Below are 17,166 nucleotides of genomic sequence, written 5' to 3'. Positions count from 1 at the left end.
AACCTGAAAAAATTTTTTATTTTGGGTATTGTTGTAATCGTATCGATCCGCAGAAAGAATATATTAAGGCCTCATGTCCACGGGGAAGATCTGGCCCGCCGCGGATTCTTCATGCAGAATCCCGCAGCGGGTCCCTCCTTTCCCGGGGACATGAAGCCTAAAAAGAAGAATTACTCACCTGTCCGGACGCTGCGGATCAGCCCTCCGTCGCGGCCGGATCTTCTTTCTTCGGCACTCTATTTTTTTTAACTCCTGCTCTCCCGTTTTCCCGCGCTCGAGAGCAGAAATTCAGCTGCTGGTGTGCCGCAGATCCGGACGGCTTCCATAGGCTTTAATAGAAGCCTGCGGGAGACCCGCACTAAAATGGAGCATGTCGTGGTTTTTTCCCCGCACACACAATCCGCGCCTCAGGGGAAAATGACATCCACAGGTATTTAACTACCTGCGGGTGTCCAATGCATCCCTATGGGGTGCGGATTATGTGTGGGGGTGACCCGCTGCAGATCTGTCCCCGTGGACATGAGGCCTTATACGGCCGTGTCGACGGAAAAATAAATAACATTATGGCTTTTGAAAGATGGAGATGAAAATCCCCCAAAAATCGTTGCGTTCTCAACGCCAAAATAGGCCGCATGCTTAAGGGGTTATGATATATATAGATATGAATTGGCAGTGCAAAACACCCCACATTTTGTGAGTGCCACCCTCCAGAACGTGGCTCATGCCCCTTGGCCGAAGCTGCCAGGTAAGTAGCAGAGGTGTGAGGCTCAGGAAGTAGCAGTGGGCACTGAGGTACATGTAAGACTCACAGGGGGAGATACTTGGGCGTAGGGCTGGCATGGTGACTAGTCCCAGTCAGGCAGTGGGCTGCTGTGAGGGACCCGCAGGCTGACGAGTGTGGGCGGGGCGGCGGCTCGGCTCTCCACATGAGGTGCCGCACAGTCGCCTCAGTCCTCCCTCCTCCGGACTCTCACCTCGCGGCACAGTCCGTTCCCGCAGGCAGCGGAGGATGCTGTGGCGGGAGTGCAGGCTGCGCTGGAGACCCTGCACCCTGCGCCTGCTCGCCCTGTGCCTGGCCGCCCTGCTCTGCACTCACTTCTCGGCTGAGCTCAGGCGCAAGCCCTTGTCCCAGCCGGGGCTCATAGCTAAAGCGCCGGCCAAGGAGCTTGGAGTAGAGGGGTCCAACCGCAGAGCTGAGGAGCTGCCCAGCAAGAGGCAGGTGATCTATGTGAGAAGGAGCAGCAAGGGTGCCAGCCACGGGAGACAGGAGGGCAACGCCGGTGTGCCCAGGAGGGACCCTCTGCAGGTTAGTGACCCCCAGTCTTCTCACACAGGGACATTACCGCCCTGCAAGCTGCTAACCATGCCGTTACCTGTGTGTATGGGAAAGCTGGGGCCAGCACAGCGTGGGCATGACTACTGTTCAGGAGCCCGGGCACGTTGGGTGATTGGCATAGTGGTTCCCTCTTTCTCAGACATTCATATAACTAATGCCCCTTTTACGCTACCACATTCTCGTTTGAACGTACGAGTGACGTCACCGCTAATTTGTTGGCACTCGTGCAGCCTGTTTAGACGGGCAGATCATCGTTGAGAATCGCTCACTGTGTAACACTAAGGCTTGGTTCCCGCGGGACGGAAATCTCACGGAATGTTTGCAGCGGGAGCGCACGGACATTCCGCAAGATCTTCGCAGCGGGAAGGCTGCTTCCAAGGCGGTTTTGAAGTGGCTTTCTCACCTGTATTCTGCTATGGTAATCTCACCACGTAGAGAGCAAAGAGCCCGCAGCGGGCATGTCGATACAATTGACATGTCACGTATTTGAATTCTGCGCTGCATGTCAGTTTCCGCGCAACTTGTCCGCAGCAGACTGTCGGCAGCGTGCGAACGAGATTTTTACAAATCTCACCCACTTTGCTGCTTAGTCTCAGGTTTGAAAATGCATACAAAATTTACGTGCGGAAGTCCGCGCCAACCGCACCCTATGTGCACCCAGCCTAAGCGAGGAGTGTTTACACATAACGAAAAGTGAGCTGCAGGCTGAAACTGAGCGAAAAGCCAATGAAAAGTGCGCGATGGCTCGCGTTTAGACGTAACAATTACCACGCACTTTCGTTCTTTTGAGCGACAATCGTTACATGTAAATGGGCCTTAAGAAACAATGTAGCATTTCTAAACAATTGGACTGAAAAGGGCAAAAGTACAAATTTTGATTGAGATTTACAGTTTTTTTATATAACGTGAGGAGGAAATTGCCTTTAACCCCTTAATGCCAGAGGATGCAAGTTTACGTCCTGGCTACGGGGTACTTAGCGCAACAGGACATAAATGTATGCCCTGCGAGTGGCGTCGGATTAAAAGCTGATCCTGCGCCATCCAGCAGCGAGAGTCGGCTGTTACTGACAGTCGGCTTCTCCCTGCAGCAGGGGTGCATAAGGACAGCGAACCCCGCTGTTAACCTCTTACGTGCGACGATCTATACAGATTGCAGCATGTAAAGCGTTCACAGGGAGGGTGCTCCCTCTGTGACACCATCAGATCCCCTGCGAAGTAATCACAGAAGGCCAATAGGTTGCTGCAACAGGACGCCAGATACTGGCGTTTCGGCTTTCCATTGCCTTTGATCACTATTACCATCGATTAGGCTTTGCAGTATAGGGCTGGGTTCACACAGGGCGAAAATTCCGTGCAGAATTTCGCTACGGCAAATCTGCCTGCGGCTGCTAATCCTGGGATTAGCCCACCATGTGGATGAGATTTGTCAAAAATCTCATCCACACGGGTGGCCGATCAGTCGCGGCAAAGCCAGCATTAGCCAGCATGGATTCCCCGGCCGCAGCATGTCTATTTTTTAGCATGCGGCTAAGCTGCTCCAAAACTTGCGGCTAAGTGCCGTGCATTTTGAAGCTGCGGTTTCCTGTCGGAAACCTTCCAGTTTTTTGCTGCGGCAAAACCGCGAGATTCTGCCCTGTGTGAACCCAGCCTAGAAGTTCTGCAATGCTTTATCATAGCTGCTATGGTTCAAGTCCTCTGGGGGAACATAAAAAGGGTATAAAAATATTTAAAAAGTGTAAAAAAGGCAACAACAAAAAACCCTTTTTTGCTCATTTTCCATTTGGTGTTGATTTTAAACAGTGGAAAAATTTGCAACATTTGGTGCAGAATTTGATGTGGATTTGCATCAGATTTAATACCTTAAACTGAAGGGATGAAGTCTGAATACGTGTAAAAAAATCTGCATGTAATACAGAGCGCAAAAGTGTGTGTGAATGAGCCTTAAACTTCTACAGCAGCTTCATACACCTTACATCGAGGCAGTTCTTGAAGACTATACAGTTCTTTCTGAAGAAGGTAGAGCGGAAGGGTAATGAACTGCTGTACATGATGGTTCATTACTATCATCTCTTTGTACTGATGCTGTTCATAAATGACATATTCCATATGGGGGCGCTATTTTATCATCTGGTCTGTCCTCAGCCAACCGTTTTAGGGGCTTGTTGAACTTTCCATGTGGGACATCTGTGCTGAAGATGCCTCCAGTTGTTTTTGTGGCTTTTCTCAAAGCATTGGTACATTATTTAGGAACAAAAAACCCACATTATTTTGGAAAGGCTTCTTAGTTTATATTAGTGAGTGTGACAAATGTTCCCAGATATCCAGATCCTTGCAGCTAGTACAGAGACAAACCAGTAGAATTAATAAAAAGGTAGAGTAGTAAAAACCTCCTTTTTATTGATACAAAGCGTTGATTATTATGTATGATGATCTGTTTCCCCTTAGTCCTAACTGCAGCACAATATGGGGGTGTTTCTGCCCCTGTGTACTGGGAGAATAGATTGAAGTTTTAATAAGTAAAGAAACTGAAAGTAAATAAATACTGGCCCTCCTTCTTTATTAGAACTAGCTACTTCTAATCTGGTCAATGTCTATTGAACGTGTTCTGGGAGCTCCAAGAGGCTGCTTCGCTAATATACTCTAAAGGCAGCAGGGCATTTTCTGCCCAAGAAATGGCCACATCTTCAGTGGAGTGGGCCTTAAAGGGGTTCTGACATGAGAAAAATTTTTTTTGCTTGCCTTGCCTGGCCAGGACCGATCCTCAGGCATGTCCCCTCCATCCGGCATCTTCTTCTGCAGTTTCTTGAAGCAGAGCTGGTGCGGTCAAAATGACCACTTACTGCTCTGCTCTGTCCGTCAGCCACTTCCGAGGTGAACGGACAGGCCGCCCACAGCAAGCACGTCACAAGCAGTGCTTGCTGTGGGCGGCCCGTCTGTCCTGGCTGAACTCCAAGTTCTGCACGTGCGCAGTGGAGAGGCGGTCCATCCTGGCTCCTGTCAGAGGGCACCTCTCATCTGTGCCTGCGCGCAATCCCGGAGGGGGGGGCCCGTCCTGGCTCGTCGGAGGAAGCTGAAAGCCTGCTGGGAGATGAGCCCGCTGCACAACAACAGAACAAAAAGGTAAGCATTAGGTTTTTATGCTTTAGCACGCCAAAAATCGTGGGGTCCCTGTGTCCATTAGGCAGACCAGGGAACAATGGCTGGTAAAGCATAAAAATCTGATTCGTGTCAGAACCGCTTTAATAAACTCAGAGGGATTTAGCCTTTGAGAAGTGAAAGCAAGTTTAATGGTATTATTGCATTACTAACCCACCTGCTAAGAGTGGGTTTGGAAGCCTTCAAGCCTCTACATCTTGCAGGATAAGGAAAAGGACATTTTCTACTATTCTAATGTCTCTGGATCTATTTAAATAAATTCTAAGACCTCTATATATACGGTAACTAGGGGGTGTCATCCAGCTAAGGTTTGGGAAATACTGGTAATGATATAACTGGATTAATATTTTTAAAGGATGGAACCTTGGAAGTAAGTACCTAAGATAGACTGTATCAGGTAAGAATGTTATATATGGCTTCTCTGAGGATAGAGCTTGAAGCTCCCCTATTCTTTCAGCTGATGTAACAGCCAATAAAAAGGTCACCTTCATGGAAAGGTGGTCACTATGCACTGCCATCTTGCCTTGGAGCTGGGATGCAAGGAAGCACCCAGCTCCAGGACTTCTTGAGTCCTGTGAGAGAACTAGTGTTACGGCACTCTGACCCCCCGAGCGCCAGGTGGGGTGCCCTGATCTTCCCGCACCCCACTGTCCCTGCCTACTTGCCTCGGCCCTGGCTAACCCCAGGCGGACAACTGGACATGGTCTCTGCCTTGGCTAGGGACCAGGCGACTGACAAGATGAAAACTACCTAATGGGGGGACAGAGTGCCGACAGAGGAGGTAGGTGGAAAAGACCAACAGAAAACAGACTGCGCTACAGGCAACTAGAAGGAAACTGACAGACAACTAGGAACTGACTGAGACTAGCAGCAGACAGACTGACTAGATGCAAGCAGAACCAATAACTGGCAGTGAGCTCAGGTCACTGCCAGCCTTTTAACTTGGGGGTGGGGGAGAGCGGGCGGCACCCTACGGGCGGACACGCCCACGCCGCCGCATGCTGGTTGCCCCACGCCGCCGGGAGAGCCCCAACTGCAGAGCTCCGGGACGCCGGAGCCGACACCGGAACGGCGCGCACCGGCCGCGGGACCCAGCGCCGCCCGGCATGGTAACATTACCCCCCCTCTGACGGGGGACCTCCGGGCCCCCGGAAACTCGACCAGGCTTATCCGGAAACCGACTTTCCTGACTCTGCGGGTCTGCCTGTCCTGCTTCCTAGACCTGAGCCTCCTATCTGCCTTAACCGCTAGCTCCATAGCCTCCCTTAAAGACCCGGGAACGGGATGGGAAATTAACAGGTCTTTAACTGCGTCCGAGAGGCCCTGCAGGAAAACGTCTTTCAGAGCGCTATCGTTCCATGCCGTATCCCCTGCATAGCGTCTGAAGTTGGAGCAATAATCCTCCACACAAAACGACCCCTGCTGCAGCGCCAACAACCGCGAAAGCGCCAACCCCGCTCGGTCCGGTTCGTCGAAAATACCCCCGAGTTCCTGAAAAAAGGAGTCCACGGACTGCAGGCAGGAGGAACCCTCGGGGATGGAAAAAGCCCAGGTCTGGGCAGAGCCCCGCAGCAGGGACATTATCAGCCCGACCCCCTGGGCCTTCGACCTGGAAGAACGGGGACGCATCCGAAAAAACAAACGACACGCCTGTTGAAAAACAAAAAACTTGTTCCTCTCCCCAGAAAACACCTCGGGAAAAGGGCACTTGGGTTCTGGGCTGGTTGAGGCGTCGGGCCCCTGCGACACCCCCCGCTACTCCTGGGCCACCATGTGGGCGGATAAATCCTGGATCACAGGCACCAGGGCCTGCAGCTGGTTTGCGAGGGAACTGATCGCCTCCATGACAAAACAGTTTTTAAGGGCTAGTTATTATGTTACGGCACTCTGACCCCCCGAGCGCCAGGTGGGGTGCCCTGATCTTCCCGCACCCCACTGTCCCTGCCTACTTGCCTCGGCCCTGGCTAACCCCAGGCGGACAACTGGACGGCGGTCCGTGCCCTGGCTAGGGACCAGGCGACTGACAAGATGAAAACTACCTAATGGGGGGGACAGAGTGCCGACAGAGGAGGTAGGTGGAAAAGACCAACAGAAAACACTGCGCTACAGGCAACTAGAAGGAAACTGACAGATAACTAGGGACTGACTGAGACTAGCAGCAGACAGACTGACTAGATGCAAGCAGAACCAATAACTGGCAGTGAGCTCAGGTCACTGCCAGCCTTTTAACTTCAAGCCTCCGCCCAGGGGCGGAGAGTGGGAGGAGCCGACTCTCCCACTGTTGCATAAGGAAGGTGGGGGAGAGCGGGCGGCACCCTACGGGCGGACACGCCCATGCCGCCGGGAGAGCCCCGACTGCAGCGCTCCGGGACGCCGGAGCCGACACCGGAACGGCGCGCGCTGGCCGCGGGACCCAGCGCCGCCCTGCATGGTAACAACTAGTGCACGCCAACGCAGGTCACTAGTGACAGCATCCAGCTGCACCAGCAGGAAGCCACGAAAGTCTATGGGGTCTTGGCCAATCAGATAGGAGATGCTGTCAGGCAGTAATAAGCAATGTGGTTGTGAATCCAATGCAGGAGTGAGATAAAACACTTCCTAGAAGCAGCAGCAGAATCTGGGTTTTTCTGTAGCTGCTTTCACTTCTCCTCCCCTCTCCTTAGGCTCTTATGAAGAGAATGTGAGCTGATTCATCTTGTCTAAAGGATGAAAATGGACATATGGCCATGTAGTTCAGCCTATTTCCCCCTTCCACCCCAAGGTTGATCCAGAGGAAGGCAACCCCTCCCCCCAAAAGACGAGGTAGAAGCAATATTGTTACAGTCAAGAAAGGCCCCTGTTATACTCTTTTTCATAGTCTCACTGCTCTTACAGTAAAGAACCCCCTTCTATGTAAAAAATCTTCTTTCCTCTAGATGTAGAGTCACAGTCCTGGGTATAAGCAGACGATGGGAGAGATCTTTGTATTGTCCCCCGATATATTTATACATAGTTATTAGGTCGCACCTAAGACCTTTTTTTTTTCTAAACTAAACAACCCAAATTTTGAGAACCTCTTCGGTTATTGTACTCCGCCCATTCCATCTATTAACTTAGTTGCCTGTTTTTGAACTTGTGCAAGCTCTGATATATCCTTATTACCACTGCCCAAAATTGTACACAATATTCCATCTGTGGTCGGTGATTTGTAAAGAGCAAGAACCTAGTTCTTTTCATGTGCCCTTTTACCTTTTTTAAGGGCTCCTGTCCACGGGCAAATTTTCACTGCGTTCCCCACAGCGATAATCCGGCCACGGGAAACACAGTAAACGCTTTCCAAGCGTTGCTATGGAAAGCAAACACCCCCCCCCCATCCACGAGTGGAGAATCATTGCAATTCTCTGCTCGCGGCTGGCAATTCGCAGCATGCTGCAAATTGCCACAATTCTCCGCGGTGAGCCTTTCTGTCAGATAGGCTGACAGCGGAGATCCGGCTCCCGGCTCCTGCTCCTGAGCGGAGGCTCCCTCGGCGGTGATTCGCTGTGGGTTTTCGCAATGCCCGTGGACAGGTAGCCTAAGGCACCTTGTGATCCTATTTACTTTGACAGCAGCTGCCTGACACTGGTTGCTTCAGTTAAGTTTTACGATTAATTAAAATCCCCAAGTCCTTTTTCATGTCAGTTTTACCCCATGTTTTTCCATCTTGTGCTATTTACTTTACATAGTATTGTATTATTTACAGATATTAATAGGCACAGTATCAAACGCCTTTAAAAAAATTAAGATATACTAGATCCAATGACTCTTTCCGGTCCAAACTGGAACTTACCTCCTTGCAGAAGCTGATCAGATTGGTTTGACAGGAGCGATCCCTCATAAACCCTGTAATCCCTCTGTGAACCCTTTACTATGTAGATTGCGGCAGGGAAGGAGTTAACAGCGGGGGTCGCTGTCCCGATGCATCCTCGCTGGTGAAGTGGGAGGCTGGTTATCAATGACAGCCGTCTCCCACTGCCGGATAGTGCGGGATCTCTTCTGATCTCGTGCGGGATCTCTTCTGATCTCGTGCTATCCACAGGACGGGACTGTATCTCCTGTTGCGTTAAGTACACCTCTGCCAGGACGTACATTTACGTCCTGTGGCGTTAGGGGGTTAAAGAGACTCTGTCAGCTACTTTAGCCATATAAGCTAAGCTTATGGGTTGAAAGTAGGTGATCGCTAAGTTCAGAGATGTAAGTGTTCTACTTACCTCCCCTGTTGTCTCCCCACCATCTTCCCCCATTGTGAGCACTGAAAGCTGACGCTTAGTGCTACTGCTAAGTAGACTGACAATTCTAATAGTATATTGTTATACTTAGCTATCAATGCTGACATCGGGGGAACTACGGGAGAGGTAAGTATAACACTTACATCCTCGGACTCAGTGGGTCAACTACTTTCATCCCAAAAGCTTAACGTATACGGCTAAAAGTAGGTAACTGGAAAGTAGGTCAATGGAGAGGGGCGGGGGGAGCGAGAGAAATCTTCTGCAGCCGCCCCGCCCCCCTGCTGGCCGCTCTGTGAGTGAGCCAGCGCTACTAGCTCCCGTGCAGGAGCATGGGAGCGCGGGGATACAGGGACGAGTGTCAGGCATCGTTTGCCCGACATTTGTCCCGTCTCAATGGACCTTTATTATCAGCCATTTGTTTGCAAAGACGATGGAACACTACTATACACAGTAGCCAGTAAAGTCCAAGAAGGAATAATACGACTATTATATGATTGCTGTATTTGGCTTATTGTTAATATTATGGCTGAAATCTGAACACTACTGAAAGGTACAATTCTAAACAGATGTGAGCTAAACAGGGAGCAGTAGGAAATAACTGTAGAATGGAGTGTATAGTAATGAAGCTCATGCATAAACATCAGTTACTAGAATGCCAACCAGATAAGTGTCTGCTTCAAATAACCTTGATACTATTATTCACAATACTGAGTTTCTCTAGTTAATATTCCTGAATCTTATCATGGGATCACTGAATTATTTTAGCTAGAATGTCACTGGTTCTTGATAGTTATCTGACAGCGGCCAACACAATTTGCATAAATCAGTAGTGCAAGTGAATTATTGCAATTTTGGAATATATCTTATTAGAGAGAAAAACCTTTTCTGCACTTTTGAGCCAGCCCTTCTCCACCCTGACTTATACTGATCATTCACTCTGTAAGGGCTTAGTCACACGGGCGCCCGTGTTACTGCAGGTAGCAGATGGCCGCACTTCAGGACGGCCGTCTGCAGCGCCGGAAGAAAGAACACGGGACCGACTTCATTGCTGGTCATGTGTTCTTTCTTCAGTGCTGCGGGGAGTCGTCCGTCCTGAAGTACGGCCGTCTTCTTCCTGCAGTAAGGGCTCCCACACACTTGCGTTTGCGTTTTTTGTTAACGCGATTGTCAATGGGACTTTCTAATGTTAAAAACGCAACGCAACACAATGCACCAAAAACGCAAGTTGCGTTGCGTTTTTAACATTAGAAAGTCTCATTGACAATCGCGTTAACAAAAAACGCAAACACAAGTGTGTGGGAGCCCTAAGGGCTCAGTCACACAGGCGCATCGGCGTCCGTGTACAGGTGCCGATGCGCCCGTGTGACTAAGCCCCAATACTGTTAAAATCATAGTTCTTACCTTTCTTTACACTGAATGATCACTGCATAAGGCCGGCTGCACATGGCCGTGACGGGCTCCGCCGCGGAATTCCACGGCGGAGCCCGTCACGGCGCCCCAGAGACCCCAATACGTACCTTCGGATCCGGAGTCTTCCGTCCCGCATAACGCTTCGGCGCGCATGCGCCGCAGCGTCATGTGACGTGCCGGCCGCGTCATATGACACGCCCACAGCGTCATGTGACACGCTGGCTGCGTCATATGACGCGGTTGGCGGGGAAGCGGTATCCCGCTATCTTCCACTGTACTACAGCGGGAAATAGCGTGACGGACGGGCTTCCATTTACTGCAATGGAAGCCGTCCGCACGTACACCCGCGGCAAATAGAGCATGCCGCAGGTGAGGACGGGTGATTTCACGGTGCAGAATTCCGCCCCGTGAGCATTGAGCTATTAGGTTCAATGGAACCTAATAGCTGCGGGCAACGCGGCGGAAATCCGTCCTCGGGAAGGAGCCCTAAGGAACACTTATTTAATAACAGACTAGTCCATCGTTTTGCGCGATCATGACTTTCAGATGTCATGACAAACCTTTTCCATACTTAATTTGACCCATACTCACTGCAGCAGCTCCGTCAGTTGGTGCACATTTTGCGGATAGGTGGATGCAGATTCCACAGCCCTCTCCAGCACATGTCAAACATGTTCAATAAGGTTACAGTCTAGTAAGTTTGGGGGCCAAGGCAGTGTGGAGAATTCATTGTCATGTACCCCTAAACACTCCCTAGTGATCTGATCTCGATGACACAGTGCATTGATCTATTAAAAGATGGTACTGAGGTCAGGTAATGCTTCCTAAAGATATGGGTGCAGGTGTTCAGCTAATAAGTCCCTGTAACATTCACTATTCAAGGATTGTGGTATGATAACCATATAGGTCCTAGGCCATGCCAGTAAAAAAGTCCGCAGAGCTTGAAACTTCCACTGCTGGCCTGTTGAACCCCAACGGTGTACCCATGGGATACAGCTACATGCTGTTTACGTTGGATGCTGACCCATCCATACTTATTGTTCAGCAGAAAATGGGATTTGTCACTCCAGATGACCTTCTGCCATATGTCCAAGGTCCATGGACATCTTTCCTCTGCCCATGTGAGGTGTCATTGGTGATGACGTTGGGTCATCAGGTCACTCTTGTCGATCTTCAGCTATTGTACTCTGCATGGTCATTGTGGAAATTTTGACTACCGTCACCACTGTTATACTGCTGGATCAGTTGATTCACTCTGCATGTTGTTGCTGTAATTCTAGACTCACCATCTGATGCCCTCGCCTGCAGGATCGCCTCCATCTTCTGTCAGATGGTTGTTCATGGCTCACTCTTGATGTCGTGGTTCAGGAATGGCCAAGAAGTGTGGCTGTTTCAGAAAAACTGGTACAGCACCTCAAGTCACCAAAAATCTGCGAGTACTCAAAGTCACCACGGTTACCGATGACTGCCAAATGTTGCCTTCTTCTGCACAGAGGAGAGGTCAGCACATTGTCTGAGAGTACATCCCAATGCAACAATCACGTGTTAAGGCTGATTTAAACACAGTGAGAATCGCTCAAAAGAGTCCTTTGAGCGATTCTCGTTGTGTCTAAATGCACTGATATCATGCAGTTTTCGTGCATGAGTCGTTGATTGTCACCTCAAGTTTTCTGGAATTGAGCAATCAGCTGTTATCAGCGGAACAGGCTGTTATTACAGGGGTATTTCTATTGAAATACTGTGGTATGATCTCTAGAGGACTCTGTACACAAGGCATTCCAGAAATATTAATGAACTGAAACACATTTGCAAGGAGGTATGTTCTGAAATCCCTCTTCAATGTTTTGCAAATCTGATTTGCAGCTAAAGGAAACTTTAGGTGGAGGTGATTGCTGCTAAGTGCATCTACAGGGTAGTACATTCAAGGGTTCACAAACTTACTTTTTTCCCCTTGCACTGTGGATGTTTACTCAATATGCTTAATAAAAGCCATGTTTGTGTGTTATTAGTTTAGCTAGATTGAGTTTGTGTATTATTGTGGCTTAGATAAGAATCAGACCACATTTTACTAGTAATCAGTGTAGGAATTCAAGTAATTCCATCCAGATTCACTTATTTTTATTCTTGCAATTGTATAGGGACATATTTGAATATTAAAGAGCTGTCTGTATCTTATATCCTGTCATGCCAGGGTTAGATAGTCGGTATGGATGCAGGCTGATATGTGATACACAATTTAAGGCCTCATGTTCATGGACGGGTTGGATTCCATACCGAGAATCCCACACAAAATCCAGCCCTGCCTATGGCAGCTAAGTCCTATTTACCCTTCTCCCTGTCAGCGGTGTACATGCAGATCCCTCCACTTCCGGGTTTGCTATACTGTGCATGGTCCTCACAGCTCGCTGTTAGATATGCGCAGTACAGTTTTTTGTTTTTTTTTTAAGTCTCCTGCTTTCTTGTGGAATCCGTGGCAGGTCTGCAGTGTCAGCTGTAAGTGTGCCACGGATCGGACAGCTTCCTTTGACTTCTGCAGAAAAATGGAGCATGCTGCGATTTGTTTTCCTAACCAAAAGGTCCGCCAAACAAATCTGAATGCTTAAATTAATTTGCAGACGCCCATGTTTTCCCATGGACGCTTGATTTGCGGATCTTCTGTGCGGGCTCCACAAATCAAACCCACCCATGGACCTTGGGTCTAAGTAATACAGAAGTGTTTTCTACCTAGCCACTGCTTAGATAAATGCTAAATCATGGACCCACCAGTTGTCAGAATAGGGTCAGCTTAGCTGTTTCCGTCCGTGCCATAGCCTTCAAACACAACTGCAAGGCACATGCATGTTTCATCCAAACTCCTAGGTCTTGCATTCTTGGTTGGGAGTCCAGTAAGGTTGTAAATCGATCATAAAGCAATAACAGATACTTGTGATATTACAAAACTGCATAAAATAGGACAACTCCTTTTAACTAAATATGCCACAAACCTAAATTAAACCATTTTGTTTTTATGGGAAATGGCACAGACATCAGTTTTTGAGTTGCAGGAATATGAGTTCTCTGGCCACATTCTATGTCTCATGGTGCTGTTAGGACCTCCGTGCCTGTGTTTATGTACAGGCTGCAGTTCTGCTTGGTTTATGGGACGCCATAGGCACTGCAGACAATGAGAGAGCTTGGCCATCAAGCGCTAAGCTCGGTCATTGGCTGCAGTGCCTGTGGCGTCCCATACAGAGAGGCTGGGTTAGCCTGTAAACATAATGTCAGATTGGAGACATGGGACACAGTGACAGCGAGGAGGTGAGTATATGCCTATTTATTTTACTGCATGGGGGGCTGGTTGTACAGAAATGGTAGAACTCTGAATACTCTTTTAACACTTAACAGTACAATACATAAGGATGGGGTTTCCAAAACCCTGTCCACAAGTATCAAGATTTTTACTGCATGCTGCAGACTTGTTATGTTGTGGAATTGGTGCAGATCTTCCCTGCAGATTTCACTCTTTGCAACCTAAAGGCTGAAATCTGCAGCAAAATTATACAAAACCACATAGACTACGAAGCGTAGAGTAAAATCTGTGCATTTGCTCACCAAAACCTTGGAGAAGGCCTGTGCATAGTATACTGCTGCTTTCCTGGTGTGAATGATCAGGCAAGATTGCACAGGTTCTCCGTGTTCTTGTCTTGTCATGGTTTGGTCATGCCTGTTCCGTGCTGTTTGCCACAAAGTCTTCTTCACGCACATTTTCCAAGTTGAAACATCTGCAGGCAGTATGTTATAGTCATACATAAATTAGGCTGACTAAGAAAAAATCTGTGACAATGGCCAACAAGCTCAGCAGTACCAAATGAGCACTATGAAGTATTTGAAGCAGATGTATCTTCTCCAAAATTGGCACTGAGGATTTTGGCATGGAAATGCTGTGTTGTCATCCGCTTGGATGCACAGCGAAGAAGAATTAAAGTCCTAAAGTCTTCCTATTTTATTTTAGTGCTTTGTACATATATACAGAATAGACCTCATCTTTGGAGGACATGGTTGGGTAAACGTCCAAAGAGTCTGCTAGAGCGAATAAATGATTCTTATTCAGGGCTCTTTCACGTGGGATGGAATAGGCCGCAGGATGCAGCGTAGACATGGATTTTGTCAATTAGTGTGGATGTTGTTGTGATTTTAACTGCGGAATGCATTGTGCAGAATGTCTTGCGACACTTCCTGCGGTTTTTTTTTCCAACAGACCTTTTTAGTTGCGGAGTTATATCTCCCGTGTGTTAGAAATCTGCAACAGCAATTCACAAGACGTCCTTCATTCTGCACTAGAAAGCTTTTCAATTATGGAATTTAATCTTGCAGTTTTGAAGTAAAGACCTGAGATGCAGAGAGGTCTGGCATGGACTAATTCCATCCCATGTGAAAGCACCCTCATAGTCCATGTGGTGGTGAGTGAGTAGCTTCTAATATTCTACAGAGCATGTTCCCATAAATTCCCATTTATTTAAAAATATTTTGCCACTATATAGATTGTTGGGGAACAGAACAGACTGCTGTGCAATAAATCTTAGTCTGCCTGCATATGGCAGAGCTGGATTCCGCATGCGGAATCTGGCCCTGGGAGCAGCGGCGTCCACACTTACCTGCTTACTTTGATTGTCATCTGTACTGGAGGGCCCGCAGATTGGACAACTTGCATTGACTTCAATGGAAGCCGTCCACAAGGAATCTGCGGAAAAATGGAGCATGCTGCAATTTTTATTTACCTCCATATGTGGGAACCGCAATTGGTTTCTGCATGTGTGCTGGAAGAATTGATTTCCCATAGCATTCTATGGGCACTATTTGCTGTGAATCCGTGGTGTGGACGCCAACCAGCAAATATCCATCCATCGGCAGGAGCCCTAAGAGCCTCATTTACCTTTGTCAGATGCTTAGTTTGTGGTCCTAAGGCCCTGTTAAAATTCAATTTGTAATGCAGGTTAATGTCTACTCCGGTAAAGCTTTTAACCTATACTGTATGTGGTCACAGGGGTCCATTAGCCACACAGAGGCCCCGAAAAGATTGTGCTTTTGTCCGCTGGCCGTCTTCGCTAAAATAAATGTCAGGAAGCTTCAGTGCTGTACCTCTCCATATATGAACAGCTTCTTCTCTTCACTTCTTGCCTATAGAATATGGGGATATGTAGATTACTCACAAGCTGCTAGAACATGTGTTGTGCCTAGCTATGGGGCGTGGATTATGGGCTGCTCTATACATGGCGAGTTGTGTGAGATGCTCAGGGTGCGGGACAAGATACAGCCCAAATTGATTTCTGGGGCATGAGTAAAGCTTCATGGACGTGATGAGGTAGTGGTCAGGAACAGTATATACTCCTTTGCTGGTAATGGTGGTGGCGAGGTAGATGGTTCAAATACAAAGACTTGCTTCACCAAAAACCTATCATAATGTGAAAGAGCCTAATGGAATTCTCAGATCCAGTTCTTGCTGAGAGGCAGATGGCTCAGAAGCCATGTCACAGAGGCAGCAGGGAACTTAGACCAGGCTTTACTTGTCAAACTACTAACAACCATGTTTTATATATGGCAGGTCCTACAGAGTATATAAAACACAGAGTCTGACCAACAGAAGAAGAACAAAGTTGGGGTTCTTGGAAGGGGAGGACAAAAATAACAAAATGAGAATGCAACTAAGCCATTATCTCAGACACAGCTTGGCGGTCCTGACAGAAGACACGGACCTATTTGCTCTATTTGCCGCGGGTGTACGCGCAAACGGCTTCCATTGCAGTCAATGGAAGCCGTCCGTTCACGCTATCTCCCGCTGTAGCACAGCGGAAGATAGCGTGAAAACGCTCCCCCGCCTACCGCCGCCGCGTCATATGACGCGACCAGCACGTCACATGACACGGCCGGCCACGTCATATGACGCGGTGGGCGTGTCATATGATGTGGTGGGCGTGTCAAATGACGCGGCGGCGGTGGGCGGGGAAGCGTCATGCGGGACCCAGAACTCCGGATCCGCTGGTAAGTATGGGGTCTCTGGGGGGCGCCGTGACGGGCTTTGCCGCACAATATTCCGCGGCGGAGCCCGTCACGGCCGTGTGCAGCCGGCCTAAGGCTATGTTCCAACAGGGCCTAAATACTGTGGACTTTCCTCATGGAAAATTGGCAGCATTCACAGTACAAGCCATGTGGATGAAAATTTAACAAGTCTCATTCAAATAGTGCATAACAAATTGCACAGAATTGACACTTGCTGCGGTTTTTAATCCACAGCATGTCCATTTATGCTGTGTATTTCACCTCTTCAAATTAGGAGTTTAAAATCTGAATCAAAATCGGCACCAAAATTCAAACTTAAAGGGGTTGTCCCGCGCCGAAACGGGTTTTTTATTTTTTTTTTAACCCCCCCCCCCCCCCCCCCCCCCGTTCGGCGCGAGACAACCCCGATGCAGGGGTTAAAAAAAACAAACGGAGAGTGCTTACCTGAATCCCGGCGGTCCGGCGTCTTCATACTTACCTGCTGAAGATGGCCGCCGGGGTCTGCTCCCTCCGTGGACCGCAGCTCTTCTGTGCGGTCCATTGCCGATTCCAGCCTCCTGATTGGCTGGAATCGGCACGTGACGGGGCGGAGCTACACGGAGCCGGCATTCTGCACGAGCGGCTCCATTGAAGAGAGCAGAAGACCCGGACTGCGCAAGCGCGGCTAATTTGGCCATCGGAGGGCGAAAATTAGTCGGCTCCATGGAGACGAGGACGCCAGCAACGGAGCAGGTAAGTAAAAAACTTTTTATAACTTCTGTATGGCTCATAATTAATGCACAATGTACATTACAAAGTGCATTAATATGGCCATACAGAAGTGTATAGACCCACTTGCTGCCGCGGGACAACCCCTTTAAAATCCACATGTAAGATATGAGTTATGTGGAACATACGTTACGTGTGCACATAGCCTCAGGCCTCTCTCACACAGGCACTTTTTAGTTTCATAAGGTTTTTATTGAGATAGCAAAAACTGAA

General features: G+C 48.6%; 1 protein-coding gene across 3 annotated transcripts in view; it reads left to right on the top strand.

Annotated features, from left to right (window-relative positions):
* The first annotated feature begins 929 nt into the window (after positions 1 to 929).
* Positions 930 to 17,166, top strand: part of METTL24 (methyltransferase like 24) — a 50,167-nt gene continuing 33,930 nt past the window's right edge. Inside the window, exon 1 of one of the 3 annotated variants that reach the window (XM_066606950.1) lies at positions 930 to 1,306. In XM_066606950.1, the coding sequence (XP_066463047.1) occupies positions 1,010 to 1,306 (297 nt within the window). In that variant the 5' untranslated portion in view covers positions 930 to 1,009. Of the gene's footprint in view, positions 1,307 to 11,530; positions 11,650 to 14,473; positions 14,589 to 17,166 lie in introns of those variants that run through there. The other 2 variants (XM_066606964.1, XM_066606958.1) reach the window with 2 other exon arrangements.

Source organism: Eleutherodactylus coqui, chromosome 1, assembly GCF_035609145.1.
Source record: "Eleutherodactylus coqui strain aEleCoq1 chromosome 1, aEleCoq1.hap1, whole genome shotgun sequence".
In the NCBI taxonomy this organism is placed as follows: Eukaryota; Metazoa; Chordata; class Amphibia; order Anura; family Eleutherodactylidae; genus Eleutherodactylus; species Eleutherodactylus coqui.
Note: the sequence above shows the minus strand (reverse complement) of the source record. Positions and strands in the feature narration are given on the sequence as shown.